At 48.2% G+C, this 17,505-nt stretch overlaps 6 protein-coding genes across 6 annotated transcripts; 2 read left to right on the forward strand and 4 right to left on the reverse strand.

The window, feature by feature from the left end:
- Nucleotides 1–2,141: 2,141 nt before the first annotated feature.
- SNOG_13697 (hypothetical protein) lies at nt 2,142–3,269 on the forward strand (the record flags this gene model as incomplete). Its single annotated transcript, XM_001803853.1, has 3 exons — nt 2,142–2,263; nt 2,324–2,375; nt 2,475–3,269. 3 exons carry the CDS (start codon nt 2,142–2,144, stop codon nt 3,267–3,269), a joined length of 969 nt encoding a protein of 322 aa, XP_001803905.1.
- A 2,541-nt stretch (nt 3,270–5,810) lies between these two features.
- Nucleotides 5,811–6,935, reverse strand: SNOG_13698 (hypothetical protein; the record flags this gene model as incomplete). The annotated part of the gene is made up of 3 exons (XM_001803854.1): nt 5,811–6,070; nt 6,127–6,322; nt 6,429–6,935. The coding sequence occupies 3 exons, from the start codon at nt 6,933–6,935 to the stop codon at nt 5,811–5,813; spliced, it is 963 nt and encodes a 320-aa protein (XP_001803906.1).
- A 2,279-nt stretch (nt 6,936–9,214) lies between these two features.
- SNOG_13699 (hypothetical protein) lies at nt 9,215–9,742 on the reverse strand (the record flags this gene model as incomplete). Its single annotated transcript, XM_001803855.1, has 1 exon — nt 9,215–9,742. The coding sequence occupies one exon, from the start codon at nt 9,740–9,742 to the stop codon at nt 9,215–9,217; it is 528 nt and encodes a 175-aa protein (XP_001803907.1).
- Nucleotides 9,743–10,730: 988 nt separating this feature from the next.
- Nucleotides 10,731–12,058, reverse strand: SNOG_13700 (hypothetical protein). Its single transcript, XM_001803856.1, has 4 exons — nt 11,781–12,058; nt 11,386–11,604; nt 11,111–11,330; nt 10,731–11,056 (listed from the first exon to the last, which is right to left on the reverse strand). The coding sequence occupies exons 1-2, from the start codon at nt 11,951–11,953 to the stop codon at nt 11,541–11,543; spliced, it is 237 nt and encodes a 78-aa protein (XP_001803908.1). The 5' UTR covers nt 11,954–12,058; the 3' UTR covers nt 10,731–11,056; nt 11,111–11,330; nt 11,386–11,540.
- Nucleotides 12,059–13,917: 1,859 nt separating this feature from the next.
- On the forward strand, nt 13,918–15,904 carry SNOG_13701 (hypothetical protein; the record flags this gene model as incomplete). The annotated part of the gene is made up of 6 exons (XM_001803857.1): nt 13,918–13,978; nt 14,044–14,375; nt 14,434–15,097; nt 15,175–15,256; nt 15,305–15,735; nt 15,768–15,904. The coding sequence occupies 6 exons, from the start codon at nt 13,918–13,920 to the stop codon at nt 15,902–15,904; spliced, it is 1,707 nt and encodes a 568-aa protein (XP_001803909.1).
- Nucleotides 15,905–16,100: 196 nt separating this feature from the next.
- On the reverse strand, nt 16,101–16,820 carry SNOG_13702 (hypothetical protein; the record flags this gene model as incomplete). The annotated part of the gene is made up of 1 exon (XM_001803858.1): nt 16,101–16,820. One exon carries the CDS (start codon nt 16,818–16,820, stop codon nt 16,101–16,103), a length of 720 nt encoding a protein of 239 aa, XP_001803910.1.
- Nucleotides 16,821–17,505: the final 685 nt, after the last annotated feature.

Raw genomic sequence — 17,505 nt, forward strand, 5'->3', positions numbered from 1 at the left:
ATCTTATACTAATTACTATAGGTAATTCTAATTACTTAGCGAGAGATAGAATAGCTTACTAGAGTTCTTATTAGGTATTATTCTAAATCTATTAAGAATAACTCTTAGATTAGTTAGCTATATACTAGTAGCTTTAAAAGCTTTTAAGATAGTATTTTCTTTAAAGAATAAGCTCTAAGCTTACTAGAAAAGAGAGAAAAAGTCTTCTTTCTTAATAGAGATAAAGCTCTAGGCATTATAGAGATACTAAGTAAGCTTATTAGAGTAGCTTAATAAGAGTAGCTTAAATATTACTATATTTAGTAGTTATAGCATATAGGTTAAATAAGAAGAAAATACTATTAGAAGAATTCTATAGTAGTTATAATACTTAAGAAACTTAAAGATAAGATAAGATTTATAGCTATTAAGAATAAGTAATTACTACTTTTTTAGTTTATTCTTTATATAGTAATTAAATATCTACTTAAGCTATACTAAACTAATATTATTATTACTCTAACTTAATTAAGATAATATAATAAAGATGTTATAATTCTCTATAGTAATTCTCTCTATCTAGTTTAATCTAATTACTCTTTAAGTTAATACGTAGATAAAGCTTAGTAGCAGTAAGCTTCTATTAGCGCAGATATAAGCTAGAAGCGTTAAAAATTTATATAATTTATCTTAAAGTAATGCTCTAACTTTCTTCTTATCTTATTAATATTTACTAAAAACTCTCTTACTTATTCTAATAATTCTAATAAGAAAGCTCTTCTTATCTATATTATATATATTACTAGCTTTAAGATAATACTTATTAAGCTTCTTATGCAGAAGGTTAAAGTAAGCTTAATATTTAATATAGAAATTAGCCTAGTAATATATATAATCTATAGCGCTAGTTCTCTTTAAGATAAGCTTATTTTTATTCTAGCTAATAAAGCGCAAAACCTAGCGCTTAGAGACCTTCTTCTTAGCTATAGATAAGATAAAATTTCTAATTATCTCTCTTATAAAAGGTAAGCCTTGCTTAGTAAGTTTTTTAATATATAGTATAAGCTCTAACTTCTATAGTAAGCTAAGTTTGCATCTATTTAGTAGCTAAGTGCCTACTATAGCCTATATGCTTCTATATCTTTAGCTTAATATTATGCAATTAATATTATATTTTATAGCAACTTCTATATACGTAAAACGTTCTTCTAGCTTATATAATTTAATATCTTTAATTATAGCTTAAATTAGATCTATAGTAGTAGAGTTATAACGTGTTAAAGTTAGTATTAATAACACGTTTTAGTTTTAGAGTAGGCGCCTAGTGTCTCCGGGCGCCTGGTGTCTATGCACGGTATTCCTTTTCCGCGGCATCCTGCATACCAACTCCAAATGCGACGATGTCGTTCTTATCACCGGACACCAAGCACCACAACAAGTTTGCGGCTCTCGATGCAAAAACCACGAGGAGAGTGAACACCTTCGGACAAGTAGCTGTCAAATTCCACCAAAATCCGACCAGCCTACGGCACTGGTTCGAAGATGCGGAGCAGCGAACTGCTCATGAGGCAGCAAAGAAATTAAAGCAGGCGAACAGACTTCGGAGGGAGAAATCAAAACTGCCCGCTCCGCGACTGCACATAGCCATACACATTGTCGGCTCGAGAGGCGATGTTCAGCCATTCATTCCCATCGCAAAATTGCTGCAGGAAGCGCCGCATAGACACCGAGTACGGATATGTACGCATCCAGCGTTCAAAGAGTTTGTCGTGAGTTTTAATCTTTTTTTTTTCGGGGCGAATGAGCGATCAATGTGCTGATTTGTTTCGCAGGAGAGCAACGGTCTTGAGTTCTTCTCAATCAATGGCGACCCTGAAGCACTTATGGCCTACATGGTGAAGAATCCGGGCCTTTTACCTAGCAAAGAGAGCGTAAAGGCTGGTGACATTGGTAAAAGGCGGAAAGAAATGGCTGAAATCATTGAAGGAACCTGGCGAAGTTGTATAGAGGCCGGTGATGGGACGGGGGAAAAGATCACAGCTATCGACGTAGATCAGCATCAGGAATTGTTTCTCGCCGACGTAATTATCGCCAATCCGCCGTCTATGGGCCACATTCATTGCGCCGAAAAGCTTGGCATACCTTTGCATATTGTTTTCACCATGCCGTGGTCTCCGACGAAGGCTTTCCATCATCCGCTCGCCGCCATGGAGTATGGAGACATCGATAAGCCTGTGGCGAATTACTTCAGCTTCGCTGTGATGGAGCTTTTGACGTGGCAGGGGTATGTAGATGCACCAAGCTGGTGATCCGGTGTACGAGATGAATTACTAACATTAGACAGGCTTGGAGACCTCATTAACAAGTTCCGCGTACAGACTCTCAAGTTAGATGCGGTAAGTCTCGTCATATTTTTCATTACGAAGATGTGTTGCTTGGACTGACATGTCCACCGTATGCAGATAAGTCCAATGTGGGGGTTTCAATTATTGCAGCGACTTCGAGTACCTCACTCATATCTGTGGTCTCAATCCTTGATCGCCAGACCCCCAGACTGGCCTCCTCATCTTAGTGTTACGGGTTTCTCGTTCTTGGATCAAGGCTCGACCTACACGCCTCCTGAAGACCTGGCCGCATTTCTCCAGAAAGGCCCAACCCCTGTTTACATCGGCTTCGGATCGATAGTAGTGGACGACCCAAAGAAGTTAACTGAACTTATTCTTGAAGCAGTCCGCTTGGCAGGAGTTCGTGCGATTGTATCAAAGGGTTGGGGCGGCATCGGCGGCGGTGAAGTACCCGACAGTGTCTACCTCATTGGAAACTGTCCTCATGACTGGCTCTTCCAACGTGTATCCTGTGTTGTTCATCACGGTGGTGCTGGTACAACAGCAGCAGGCATTGCGCTAGGAGTGCCTACAGTCGTGGTGCCATTCTTCGGCGACCAGCCGTTTTGGGGCCAGATGATCGCTCGTGCTGGTGCTGGTCCAAAGCCGGTTCCGTTCAAACAAATGACTGCCGAGAGTCTTGCAGCTAGCATAAAGTTTGCGCTTCGAGACGAGGTTAAGATAGCCGTGCAAGAAATGGCGGCTCAGATAGCCAAGGAAGACGGTGCTGCAGCGACCGTGGAGGCATTCGAGCAGAACCTGGATATTGACAAGATGAGATGTCATGTCTGTCCGGAACGTTTAGCCGTATGGCGTGATAAGAAAACAGGTGCACATCTCTGCAGTCTCGCAGCGTGCGTTCTTGTAAAGGATGGCTCGATCCACCCGAGACATTTACGTTTGTAAGTGGTTGGAAAGCCCTCCGAGTAGTCCAAGCTAATTATTCAGGCTCCGTCATAGACGCTGGTGTAAGATCGATGTTGCAACATACGTGGAACATAATCGCTGATGGATTTAGATGTACATGAGGGCGCAGAAGGGCCTCTAGTTGGAGCAGTAGCTGCTGTTGCCGGTTTTGCTGCTACCCTAGGAACGAACACCACGGACTTTTCTGACCGCCTTCGGCGACCTGATAAGAGCGAAAGTGGACGTCCAACAGCAACTGCGAAGTCTTCCGAAAGTCATGAATCCGATGTGCAACCCAAACCCGACACGCCCAGCTCCGGACAACTCGAGAACATGGCCCAGAGAATGGCAAAGAAGAGATTCGAGGACGATCTAAACGACAATTTAAGAAAACCACCAGGCGGCCAGTCTATGTTGTTTGTGAAACTACGATCTCAAAATTGCGCCAAGAATTCCAAACAGGGAAGGGCACGTCAGATTACAAGTGCAGCTGCGCAATATACAGTGGACGTGTCGAGAACGAGCTTGCGAGGTAAGTGCTGCAACGCTTGTCACTCAACTTCGATCTCACAACTTGCAACAGCACCGGTCGCATTCTTCTACAATGTCGCTAACGGCTTCCGGAATTTTCCGTCCTACACGATCACTAACGAGCCTCATCGAAGAAGAGATGAAATCACTGGCATAGGAAGTGGCTTAGGCGTTGCCGGCAAAGTCAGTGTCATCAGCCGTGGCGCCAGACATTTAGCTCACATTTCGGCAGGAATTCGTCTTCGGGCTCGGTGAGGGAGTCGGCAGCATAGTGTGGCATCCATACATTGGTGCTAAGAGAGAAGGACCACTTGGTGCTGTGAGAGGCGTAGGACGAGGTCTGGGTGGATTATGGTGTCACGTTATGGCTGGTATGTTCACCCATAGAGCTCGTTGCGAGTTTTTTGTTGAGCTGACAATGAAATACAGCATGCTGGGGTCTTCCCGGATACACCCTTAAGGGCATCGAGCGGGAGATTAATAAACACCGCCTCACATCTCTCCAAGCCGAGATCTATCTGATTCGACTCAGACAAAGTCTCGTTGACTTCGACAGCGCAACCCCAGAAGATAAGGCCAGAGTAGTTGAGGGTTGGAAGACTTTACAACATCAAAGATGAGATTGCCGATGATCAAGTATTCGTCGCTTAATCTAATACACTAATGAAAGATTCATATAATACCAGTATAATCAGACGATACATATATTAGATGTGCGATGAATCGAGTGCGGGGAGATGTTCAGTACTACACAAAAGAGCTGAGACGAAGGGTCATTTGCTCAGGCTTGTACTCATGCGTCGGTCGACAACTTGCCATGGCTATATCGTGTCATATCAGCAAAGCTCGTTTTGGAGATTCAGTCTATACAAGATCAACATGAAAGCAGAAAGGCTATTCTCGGTCCTGAAACGGGAGCTTCGTAACTTAGAGTTGCAGGTGCGGCAGGATATTGTCTTTGGCTAGCAAAGATCATCTGTCCGAGGCATCTAATAGAAGCAGACTCTGTCTCTCAAAGCGAATAGATACAACAAACGGGTTCCTGGTATGTCCTTACAAGAGTGACGTGATCGCAAGTGAACGATCCTGACAGGAGCTAAGATTGCTCAATGCGGCATTAGCGTGCTTATGTCACTAGCGCGGCCCGTGATGGCGCGACTCCGCTAGGATAATCTTCGCGTCGACACGAGTTTCCTCTCACCATCCACGACCCGCGCTGCGAGTAAGTATTTGCTATTGCGCTTGCATCGCTGCAAGTCGCGGTACTTACATATACCCGCTCAATGTTGTTGCTTACATATGATAGATCCCAGTGAACGACAAACCTACGTCACAAGGTTACGCCGTGGTCTAATCAACCGGGCGTCTCACTGCATGACAAACAAGAACGGAAAGCGGAGGGAGTGCGCCATCTTTTCATGATGAGCCATGTCGCTACTTTTGTCATTGCACCATGCCAAAGAGCGTTTCGCAAGCTGCTGGGTCGCCAACTCACCATTGATCCCGCCCTGACCGTCTCCACTGCGCATTGAGGAAAAAGTAAAAGGATTGAAGCGCCGTGCTACCTTTCGCAAGATTGGAGGACGTGCTTGCTGCTGATAATCAAATGTAGTTTTCAATCCGAGCGCCTTTGAATGTGGAGATTCGCCGTTGGGGTTGCGGGCTTGGGATTTGAGCGTACGTGGATGTTTTCTTTTCCGAGATCTATCGAACGGTGGATTGAAGAGGTTCAGTGATGATGTTTCGCCATAGAGGTGAGGCATTAAAGCCAAAGTCGATTTGAGGAGCCTGGATGCTTGTCTATTCGGCTGCTTGGCTGGACGACAAGCGTCTGTGGTTCTTTCTGAGGACAGCAGGAGAGCTAATCTGAGGACCAATTCAATCACTATTATATTCACAACGGTTCTCATTTGCATCTACACTGGCTAATGATGAAATCATCGACGTAGATATAGTATTCGTTGTGTTTTGACTGCCCGCACTTTCATGTCAAGGCCAGTGGCATACTGGCTACTCGTAAACATAGCAGAGCGGACCATCAACCGTGCTGACCAGTTCCTTGATCTTGTATACCTTGCCATTTACGTTCAGCACCTCCAAGTCGACATTGTCCTCCAGCGACTGTGCACGACCGCCGCCAAACATCGATGTTCCGCCAGCGATGACCTGCTGTCTGTTCGCGTAATCTTGCGCCTGCCAGATCCACCACACTCGGTCAATCATGGCGTGATGAAGCCAAAAGTACGGATCTCCTGGCGAGGTGTAAAAGTCTGTGCTGTGGCATTAGGCATCATCCCTTTGCGAACAAGTTGTCCGGGGTACTTACCACTACCTGGATCACCACTCACGGTGAAGTGCCCTGCAGGATGCACACCAGTGCCACTCTGCATTGTGTCCTGGAAAGTTCCAATGGTCTTGCTGTTAGTGATCAAAGCTGCGGTCTTAGCAGGTGTCGAGTCGCGCTGCACTAAGTATCCACTGATGTCACGCTTGATGCAGCGAGGGTTATAGCCGTAGCCGTCCTGGCGCGGATTACGAGGAGGGCTGGTGTCACTCAACGCAGCCAAAGGTCTTTCCGAATTAGCGATGCAGATGTGTATGAGACATAGAAACGTACCCAAGGTTCACCTTCATGTCTTTGAATGGACCTTTGGCGATGCATCCACCACCATTTCCAGCTGGCTTCATACCATTGCTGTTGTGCGTCACTTTCTCTCCTTGGCTGCCCATGCTAGTCTCGCTACCATCGAAAAGGGGCGAGGTTTCAGGCGCGGTGTAGCGTCCCCAGTCCCAGTATGGCTGTGTGCCGTTATACCCACATTCGATTACTAGCGCCTGCTCATACGCGTAGGTGAAGTATCTGTGCCAAGAGAGAAAGTTGCCGGTTCCATGGATACTCAGCGTATTCTTCATGTGGATGGCGACGAAGTCATCGTAGCGAGTCTTTGCACCTGGATATTGTGTAGCGCTAAGTTTGGACGGTGCTTTGGTGAGACACTGCACTGCTGCTATGTACGCTTTCCTCTCAGCCGCGGTGGTGTCGCCCCTAGTGGTTAATGTCAGCAAGGTCGTGTAACATAGATCGGAGAAGGACGGTACCATTCTCGACGCACTTGCAGCTTTGCCTTGGTACATGTTGTCGATTTCGCGATCGCAGCGTCAACGGCAGGACGACCCTTGGTCGCGAGATCGGAAACAACGTCAGCAGCGCAAAGAATCGAAAATAGTGACACTGCAAGAGAAAAAGCCCAAAAGGCCCTCAGCGAGGTTTGGACCCTCATCGTTCACTTGAGACGACTTCGAGTGACGCCTAGTAGCTTGACGAATCCGGTCTCTTTTATACTGCTAGCTTGTCAGATATGCTCCGACTCCGACCATGTCAGATTTGCTCCGGGAGGCTCACATCATCCAGACCCTGGGCTCCGGAGCATGCCACCGTGATGATAGAGAGAAGAGATAGTGATTGTATATGGGTGTGTTATTAGAACATGTATGCTCAGCACGTGGAAGATGTGCGTGATGGAATATGCGGACTGTGTGATAGGACCGGCAGATGCAACGAACAATATAGAGCAACCTGAACCATCTCAACTGTGGGGTAGTCAGATCCTCGATTCAGATGAGCAAAAGATCCTCGACAAAGATGGTAGATTCGTTGTCGTCGGAATTGAGGGATTCTGACAGTCGAACACGAAGAGGCCTCGGACATTAATGAGAATATTGACTCAAAGTCTCCCTGAAGCACTAGACTATAGCACCACTTTTATTTGGTGTATATTAGTCGAGAAAAACTCTCCTACCTGCCGTCATTGCCAAGGTGACATCCTCTGAACGTGCCGTTTAGACGAGACATCCTAGGTACACCATGACTGAGCTTAATTTGGGAGAAAAAAAGGCGTAGTAAGTGCTTGGGCGATCACGAGAATAAGAAGTCACTCTTTTTACATTAGCTCTGGTGTGCAAGGGCGAATTCGTTGCTACATGTGGCAAAGGGGTTCTATTCATACACAAAGACGTTCAAGAGTCGCGGAAAGAGCATCCCCAGTACTGTTCTACTGATCACTTAGCAGCCATGCGTATTGTGGCGAAGTTCTTTTGTGCGTATAATTCATGGACGGTGGACTAGCACGTTGCTGATCTTCACAGGGCAATCTACATTACCGCCGATTTCCCCATGGTTGATGCAGGGGTATTTTGCCGGCAGACCAAGTCATCTCGGATGGCTCCGACCGGCGTCGCAAATCACTATATATTGCCCCTAACACGAGAAGAGACACTTGGCGTTGCCTGGAGTTGATTCTGTCACATTGCTTTTGTGGAGTAATGGTGTGCGCACATCGCAAATGCCTTAGACTAAGCCTGTTGATGCAAAGGGGTTGAGTGCTAGTTCGTACGACCTGAGTAGCCGGCCCGCGATTGTGGTCTATCAATCTTGCAAAAGTCCGCAAACCCCTCCAACCCCGATGGCTGGCCTCTCGTCCCCGCGAAGTTGAGGACGTAGGTAGCCTTTTGGCAGGTCATGCCCAGGTCCTATTCAGATTTCAGTCTGCAGATATCCGTCCACGGTGGTAGAATGCCCTGTATCGGAAGCTGATAGACATTGCTAAGCTCCGGGGTTTTTTGCAATTACTCTTGTCCAACTATAAGTCCCACAGCAAGCCATGGTAATATGAAGATCTTGGCATCAATTTGGTGCCGTGATTTCGAAGCTCTTGATGGACAAAAGATTTTGGTGCCAAGGTCGGAGGCTGATCAACCAGCGTTCTGTGTCATGCTCCCTCAGCGCTTGGCGGTGACAATCGCGTGGATTCATTCGACAATCTGGAGTGCATAACCGAATACTTAGACGCTGTGCAACACTGCACTGCACGTACCTACTGACAAATACCGACACTAACTGCCAGGGATGCTTGGTCTGGGGTGTTCAACTGGTATTCTCGCTTCCGTTCAGGGATGTTGTCCTGTTCTTTGAGGCATTTGTCCAGGCAGCTCAACAGGTCGTTCATCACTAGGCACTTCGACTATGTCCGGTGATGGCAATTCGTGCTTCAAGGCGCTATCTTGATACATCTGGTACTTCGTGGCCGGTGCATAGGCCAGTTCTTGCGGCTCTGTGTACTGAGGTTGCTGCCTTCGCTTTTTCCAGAAAAACAAGCTTAGAAAAATAAGCGCGATGAGCGCAGCGCCTCCCAGAGCTGCACCAATACCGACTTTCGCACCCGTAGATAGGCCCGACGATGCGTTTTCCGATTTCGCGTCTGCTGACGATGACGCTGCTGACGATGACGCTGCAGCCGATGATACTGATGTCGGCACTGGACTAGCAGACGACGTCGCGGAGATCGCATTGCTGGTGGGGACCGCACCGACTAACTGTCGAACGTCAGTATCACCCGATGTAATTGGAGACTGGATCAGCTTACATTAACGCTCGAGTACTTTACATCATCAATCTTAGCAATGGGCGCGAAGCTGTATCTCTGTCCATTCTGAGGTGCGGTAAGATTCGGGCTCATGGCCATGATGCCGTTGTTCTTCTTGTTCATGCGATAATCTGATCCATTCGCTGCACAGGTCAAGAACCATGTCCCGTCTCCCCAGCTGCCGAAAGACCAGTACACATTGTTGTTCGCAACGTCGCCTCGAAACATGGCCGGGCGCGTCTTGCCTTCTGTTGCTTCCTCTGGAGTATATTGCGCACCAAGGAAGCCGTTGGGTCCGCTATCTTTACTGCGCAAAGTGTAGGCGGTTGTATCGTTGACGGTAACGGGAAAGATTTGCCAGTTCTGCACCGGCTCGGTTGTGTTTGAAGGACTCAGAAAGACGGCGCCTTTGGTGCCACTTCCCGTGTACAAACTCGTTCCAACGAGCGACTGTCCATTCTTGTCTTCACCTAGGTAGATTTGGTACCATTGGTTGGTGTCTAAATCCGGGGTTGCCATATTGCTTGCAAATGCGATTTCGAGCCCTAGACAACGTCAAAATGTAGAGCGAAAGAGATGGAGGAGCGAAGGCGCAAGGAGAAGGTTCGCTGAGGTGAGGATAAGCCGAGAGGATTGCGGCGCAGGGTTTCAGACTACATCTGTGCAATGGCCCCCACTGGTAGCGCTAACTTCGTGTGCTAGCAAAAAAACCCGGACGCCAATCAAGTACAGACATCAAGGCGCGTTGTGTAGCGCGAATAAACAATTGCAAACACAGTCGGTCGGTCTTGCACCGCTGTCCTACGACAACACTTACAGCCACTTTGAGATACGCATGTACGGAACTGTTATGTTCGTTGTAAAATGTGACGGCAATTGCAGGTGCGAGTGTTGGTCTTCGAGTTAAAAACAATCTGTCTTCAAGTGTTTGAAATATGTTGGTGGCTTGAAGATCTGAATATCAGGCCCTGGAAATAAGGCTGCAGCGCTAAATTCAGCCGCACAAGCGTCAAGTTCGCGGCGCTTACCTATCGCGGAGGCGCAGGAGCGAAGAAGCTCATCAACACTCAACATAGCGTGTTTGTAAAGGAGAATTTCATCTCTGTCGACGCTCGTACCTCACAAGTCTTCCCAGTTGATACATAAATGGCACAACTCTCACAAATTGCCCCTTTTCTTGTTGGAGGTTCACCTCCCAAAAACACTTTATTAGCTTTTGGCCCCCAATCACACTTTCAATCTCAATAATAGTCCCGAGAGACGACTGCCTGCTGACGGGCGCTGCAAACACAGGACATTGTTCAAAGCAGAAATAGAGAGATTGAGCACACATCATGATATATTGCTAGGAGGCTAACATCAAATTCACAATCTTCTTTGTAACGCCTGGACCCGACCTTCGATACAAATCCCTACCAAGCCAATACCTCCTTCTGGCCCCCGGTCCCACACTCAATGTCTCTGCAGATTTCCTCATCTTGATTGCTTATGCTTGCATTCTCGGTCGGTGTGTGTTTCGCGGGCCAAATCTCCTTACCCTCTTTCTTCTCTTTCTCATAGTGTTCGGTGATCATCTGCCTAACATTGTTCTGGAAGAAAAGCGGACCTTTTTCGAATTTTGGATGCAACTGGCCATTGACAAAAACTCCGCTGACAAGGTTCTTCTGCGCTAATTCACACAAGGTCTTGTCCTCACTCATTACACGCTCATAAACGTCAGCGATGCGGCGGAAGTCTTCGTCGCTGGATCCTTTCTTGCGGTAGATTTCGTACGACATCTGGCATGAGGTGGGCGAGGATGGCAAAAATTTCTGTATCATCATGAAGTGGCGGCTACGGCGAGGTTAGGATGTAAAGTAAAGGCAACTGAACGGGTAATGGACTTACGCAGCAACCATGGACGAGACGGGAAAGTAGTAGGTACTGTGTGTGTAGTTGCCAAGTTTGACTTGGTCTTCGGTCGGTTCGCAATAGTGCTGGATATGTCCGCCTTTGAGGTCGCTGTCGAAGGTTTCGAGGTTGAGGAAGGTGGGGACGTCGGTGTGTGTGGTGGGACAGTGGTAGCACTCGTTGAAGTTGTCGGCGAGAATCTTCCAGTTGTAGGCGCCTGCAAAAGTGGTCAGCGTAAATGTTTTCGCGACGGCTAAGTCAGGCTTTTTCACCTTCTAGATCGTAAGTGTATTCAAGCTCGTATTCGTCGAAGTTGATATTCGAGTCAGTGTAACGCTTCTGGATATCAACGTTTTCGAAGTGCTCCTCCAACTACACCTCCGGTGTCTCCTTTGCATCCATGTTGATCCAGATGAACCCATTGCGATCAATGTGTGTATGAATCGGGAAGAGCCCATTCTGATCTTTGTCCATCTCCAAGTTTTGGTATCCTGGCGCCTTGGCAAGCTTGCCGTTCATGCCATACGACCATCCATGGTACCTGCACGCCAGGATTTTGGAATTGCCAGACGATCCCTCCTCTATGACACTAAAGGCTCGATGACGGCACACATTGTGGAATGTATTTATGCCACCTGTTCGATCCTTGGTAATGATGAAGTCGTACCCTGCAACGTTGTAGCGGACCCAATCACCAGCGTTCTTGACACGCGAGCTGTGTGTGATGAATAGCCACCGACAGGGAGAAGATGGCACGGCGTTCCATCTCGTACATGGCTTGAGAGCTGTACCATGATGATGGAAGAGCACGCACGGGGCTTTGCTTTTCCAACGTGGCATCCTTTGCTGCCGCCGCGTTGAAATTGAAATAGTTGAGTGAGCGTGTTGCTGCCATTGTGTTGAATATGTCGCAGTAACCTTGATGTATTTCGAAAATTTTATATCAGTTCTCAAGTCTAGGGAAACGCTAGCAGCCCGTCTTATAGATGCGAGCCACTTGGCTACGAGGTCATGCGCCCTCGCGACTTCCAAGTATGCGCCATCGTTCTCATATTCGACCCTAGATAGAGGAAGCCATCGCGAGTATGCGACCATATCGAGCCTATCGCAGCTCTCTTAATCTCTTTACTGGCTATCCACTCCCCGCACTTGGCCATGGGCACTAAGTCATAGTGCCCGTCCTTCGCAAACGTCTGGGGCTTCCGAATGCGGCAAGTAGGAACGACTAGCCAAGATCAATTTCAAGAGTCCATAACATGCGACCATTGTCGCTTTGGTGAGATGTAGATAAGAGATACGAATCTCCTTCCCTCGTTAGCGAACGCTTTGCTTTAATGTGCACTCCATGCTGGTGTACCAATCGGAACCCACCGTAAACTTGATGGATGTTGCATAGCTGTGTCACTCTGTCTAGAATTTCGACGAGAGCTCATATATCATTCAAATTCACCCATTCCCTTCGCTACATTTGATTTTACGAAGTGTAAAGAACTAAGGAGTGAGGTGAAGTGAAGGAAACTGCCACTCCACACCAGAAGTCTAGCGGCCATTTGTGGCCAATCGCATCGCTCAAATTCCGCCACGAATCGCAACCTTGAGATACGCTCACTGATTTTGAGCTCAAATCATGCCCAGCTCGCATCTCCTGATAAGGGGAATAGGAGATAGATAAGATCATCGGCGAACCTTTGTCAAATACGTTTCTGACCGCTTCCGAAAGGTTATTAGCATGGCCTTATCTTCGTGCGCTCTCCGCACAAAGAACACAGAGAGGTGTACTGATCTTCATGAAGCGAGCAATATCTCATGGTGAGTCTGTTTATCCTAAGGTTTTAAGATTTCTTCCAGATGCAACTGGTCGGGTCATCACACAGGCAGGTTCAAACGCTACATGCAGTCTATTGCCACTATACATATCGTTTGGCAACAGACGTACCGTCAGTCTGCCAGTCCGGACGACGGCATTCTCTCTCGAGGATGATGCTTGCGTAGGCCTCACTTGACCTTCTTCCGATTCACTGATCATCTCAATTGAAGTCCGTTTCCACCCTCGTGTTGCGAATGAGAAGTACGGTGCGCTGAGGTACTCCATGTTCCTTCACCACAACGCCCCGAAACGACTTCTCTGAGGCGCTTGAGCTCAACATAGCAGATGATGATGCGAGTAAACCACCCATACTTGACATGCACGCCACGAAAAGCCACGTGCTTTCGGACAGCCGCGAGATCGACGCCTTTCGGATCTGGTCGTGAGCCGAAAATGCGGGGAAGTCAAGTTGATAGAGCTGCACAGCTACACAGCCGAAACAACAAGAGGCACGGTGAACATCGGCTAATTCCCACATTGAGCACCTGTGCGGAACCGGACCGCATGGTGCATCAAGGTGCCTAGAACAGAGACGTTTGATTGGCCAGTGCTTTCTTGACGGTCTCGAAACACCGAATAACAATTGATCCAGACTCGTTGAAGTTACCCTGAAGCCACTACAATGCGGGGAAAACTAGACTTGGAAGGAGTTCCGCTAGGCTAGTGTAGAGCACCGGGGCAAACAAATCAAGACATGCAACAGACGCCCGAGTGGATTCGCTGCAGGCCCAGAATGGAGCGCTGAGCATGCTGCGTTGGCTTAGCGTAGTTCCTATTTGGCGGGACACGTGAAGAAGCGTGGCGCAGGTACACGATGCGGGGGTATAAGATGTGCTCGATGGTCGCAGGGGTCTGATAGATCTTTGTTGCAGTTCAATCTTAATATTGTATTGCTGCGTATACCCTCACTCAAGCGAAGGATTTGTGACTGGACATCATGGGTCTTCAAAACAAATTGGCGGATGGCATCGATGAGGTGGACATCATCATTGCCGGAGGTATGTCTTCCCCTCTGCTTTAAGATCGAAACCTCACTGACACCGCATGATAGGTGGTACTGCAGGTTGCATCATTGCATCACGCATTGCTGAGCACTCTCCAAACCTCAGTGTCTTGGTCATCGAACAGGGAGCCAATAATAAAGATGTACCACACATCGTCAACCCTGTTTTCTACCTCCAGAACCTGCAGCCCACAGCAAAGACAGCGCTGTTCTACAAGGGCAATAAGGCGCCCCAGCTTGCAGACAGAGAGCCGATCGTACCATGCGGAGGTACACTTGGTGGAGGTAGTTCCATCAACTTCATGATGTACACAAGAGCTCAACGTAGCGATTTCGACAGCTGGAAGACCGAGGGCTGGACAGCGGACGAGATGTGGCCGCATCTGAAGAAGGTATGCTGATCGCTGATCACCCCGCATCATCTCATGTACTTTTGCTGATAATGGGTAGCTCGAAACCTACCATGGACCCGGAAAGAAGGAGCACCACGGGTATGACGGTCCAATCAATGTATCCGACGGTGGATTCAGAGCCAAGACAGCCGAAGACGACTTCATGCAGGCAGCTGCAGGATACGGTGTACCTGAGATCTCAGATTTGCAGACTCTTGATGCGAACAACGGTTTCGAGAGATGGCTGCGATACGTCTCGCCCGAGGGCAAGCGCCAGGACACAGCGCATCAATATCTTCACCCCAAGCTTGAGGATGGCCAACACCCGAATCTGCACGTTCTAGTCGAGTCCAAGGTGGTACGAGTATTGTTCGATGAGACCAAGCGCGCCGTAGGTGTCGAATACACACCGAATCCAGAGTTCCAGGCTGTCATCGGTCTGACTGGACATCCCGTAAAGAGCGTCAAAGCACGAAAGCTCGTCGTTGTGACCTGCGGTGCTTGTGGAACACCGCCCGTTCTAGAGCGTTCCGGTCTTGGAGATTCAAAGATCCTCGCACGCGCAGGTGTTCCTGTTGTAGAGGAACTACGAGGTGTTGGCAAAGACTACCAAGATCATCACCTGCTGTTGTACCCATACCGGACAAGCCTTGAGCCAGACCAGACAATTGATCGCATCCTGAGCGGCCGCGTTGATGCTACCGAATTGATCAAGAACAATGGTACAAAGTTCTTGGTTGGAACGCAATTGATATCTCGTCGAAGCTGCGGCCAACTGAGGAGGAAGTCACTGCTCTAGGTCCAGAGTTCAGGCAGGCCTGGGACAAGGATTTCAAAGATATCCCAAACCGACCACTTATGCTCTGTGGTGTGATTCAGTGGTAAGTTCTGTTCCACCACCCATCTCTTACAAGTCTGACATTATACAGCTTCCTTGGCGACCCAGCATCTGTCCCCGCCGGCCAGTACATCACAACTGGTACATACACTGCGTACCCATACTCGCGAGGACATATGCACATCACTGGCTCGAAGTTGGACGACCCTCTCGATTTCGATGTCGGTTTCTTCAACGATGCACATGACATCGACCTGAAGAAGCAAATGTGGGCGTACAAGAAGCAGCGTGAGATCGTGCGCCGTGCCAAGTACTACCGCGGCGAACTCGCAGCCGGTCATCCCAAGTTCCCAGAGGGATCAGCTGCCGCTGTCGTTGAGCTTTCTGAGCCACTTAGTGAAATCAAGGATATTGTGTACAGCAAGGAGGACGATGCAGCGATCGAGCAGTGGTTGCGCGAGAACGTCAACACCACTTGGCACTCCATGGCTACTTGCAAGATGGCACCATTCGAGGAAGATGGTGTTGTCGACCCGAGCTTGAATGCTCTATAGGCGTGAAAGGCTTGAAGCTCGCGGATTTGAGTATTGCACCAGCAAACGTGGGTGCTAACACCAACAACACCGCGTTGGTAATTGGCGAGAAGGCGGCAGAGATCATCATCGCAGAGCTTGGTGCTAGCACGCCATGAGAGTGGCCTCCCTCTTTCTTCCCATCAATGATATCCAATCTTCTTCCTGTCTTGTGCTCAATGATGCGTGAATGAAACCGAGGTTCCGATGCGACTTCGGCTAGACACAGAACCTGTGTTCCCACTCGGACGCTCCGGCACCATGGTCGAATTTCGTCTGATTTGAGAGCTTCGAGAGTTAGGTTCATGTTTGAGCTCAGCCCCTCAAACGAAGGCCCTCGCACCACATGCGGACAGAGGCTTCCTTCTGCTGTTTCTTGAGATTTTCCGGGGCCATCATGACCTCTCTAGTTTCCGATTTCCCGAGGTCTCGATTGGCCTTGATTCTACTCCAACACTCGCGAATAACAGCTTGTGCATATTCAAAGTCGATCTCATCTTCCCCATCGTCCGTGTGGCCCTGGGCCTCGTCTGGATCGCCTCCATCTACAGTTGTGCTGATGCAGATGAACACACCTGGGGACTGTATGCCACCAGACTGCGGCCCTTCCCGGGTTAATCGTAGTTCCCCTATTTGTACTGTGAATAACCCAACATTATATGCTGTGCCCTGCGGAATGGTAAGAACCTGGCGTGGTTGCCATAACGCCGAGAATTGATGTCTCAATAGCAGTGCGAGGGGTTCTTGTTGGCGGTATGGGATGGCTGTGACGGTACTCGTGCCATTGGGCGGCTGAACGCATATATAAGCACGATTCGGGTCGATAGTCGAGAGTTGAAGGAAATGTTGGAGGGTATGCGCAAAAGGCTTTGACTTGCCCTCAGCATCCGTGGCTGGGGTGTTGCCTGGTGGTATTGTGTCGCGGAACAGTCTGTACTGGAGCATCCATGGTGTCTGGCGTGTCGCAGTCTGGTAGCTGCTTTCGATACCCTGTACTAAGGTATTGACTGTGTTGACCGCAGCTTCGAGGTTCATGGAGGGGTTATTGACGAAATAGAGGCTGTATACTCACGTCAATACTGGCTCTTTAAGGGGTAATCATACAGTGGATTCGATCGCAAAGGCATCCTATGGAAGCATAGTTTTTCATTTATTGTAAAATCGCGAAGTACTCACCCGCTGTACTTCATCTTCCGTTCCTGCTATGCGAATAACGATGGTACGCCGGGTGGGGATTCTGGGCGTTCAGGAAGGAGGAAATAATTTTCTACTTTGATCACTATGTATGATGCGATCAGGATGACGGATATGGGAAAGAAAAGTCTTGTGTTGGCGCGGATAAGTGACTGATAGCAGCACTTTGTTCGGAATGTTGCGACGCGACTTTTGATCGGCGCAAGGGTGGACCCTGACTTCGGCGTCTCTGTCCCTTCGTTGCGCGTCCTCGAGGTCTGAGGTCATCATCCATGTATTCAACATCCCCTTTCTCACTTCACAACTGTGACTTTCTTTTCGCTGTATAAATATTTTGGCGTTTGGATTCTAAGACTTCTTGAGTTTGGCGAGCATCATTCTTGCGACACCGTTTAGAGCTTTTCGCGCTGTTTCCTTCCCACGGCGCAGACGGCGGCTCTCACCTTCAAGGACTTCTCATGAGCCCTACCAATGTCTTATAGGCTATAGACTATTATCGAACTTTTAGACGTATCATTTAGCTATG

The sequence above is a fragment of the Parastagonospora nodorum genome (assembly GCF_000146915.1).
Source record: "Parastagonospora nodorum SN15 chromosome Unknown scaffold_28, whole genome shotgun sequence".
NCBI classification, from domain to species: Eukaryota; Fungi; Ascomycota; class Dothideomycetes; order Pleosporales; family Phaeosphaeriaceae; genus Parastagonospora; species Parastagonospora nodorum.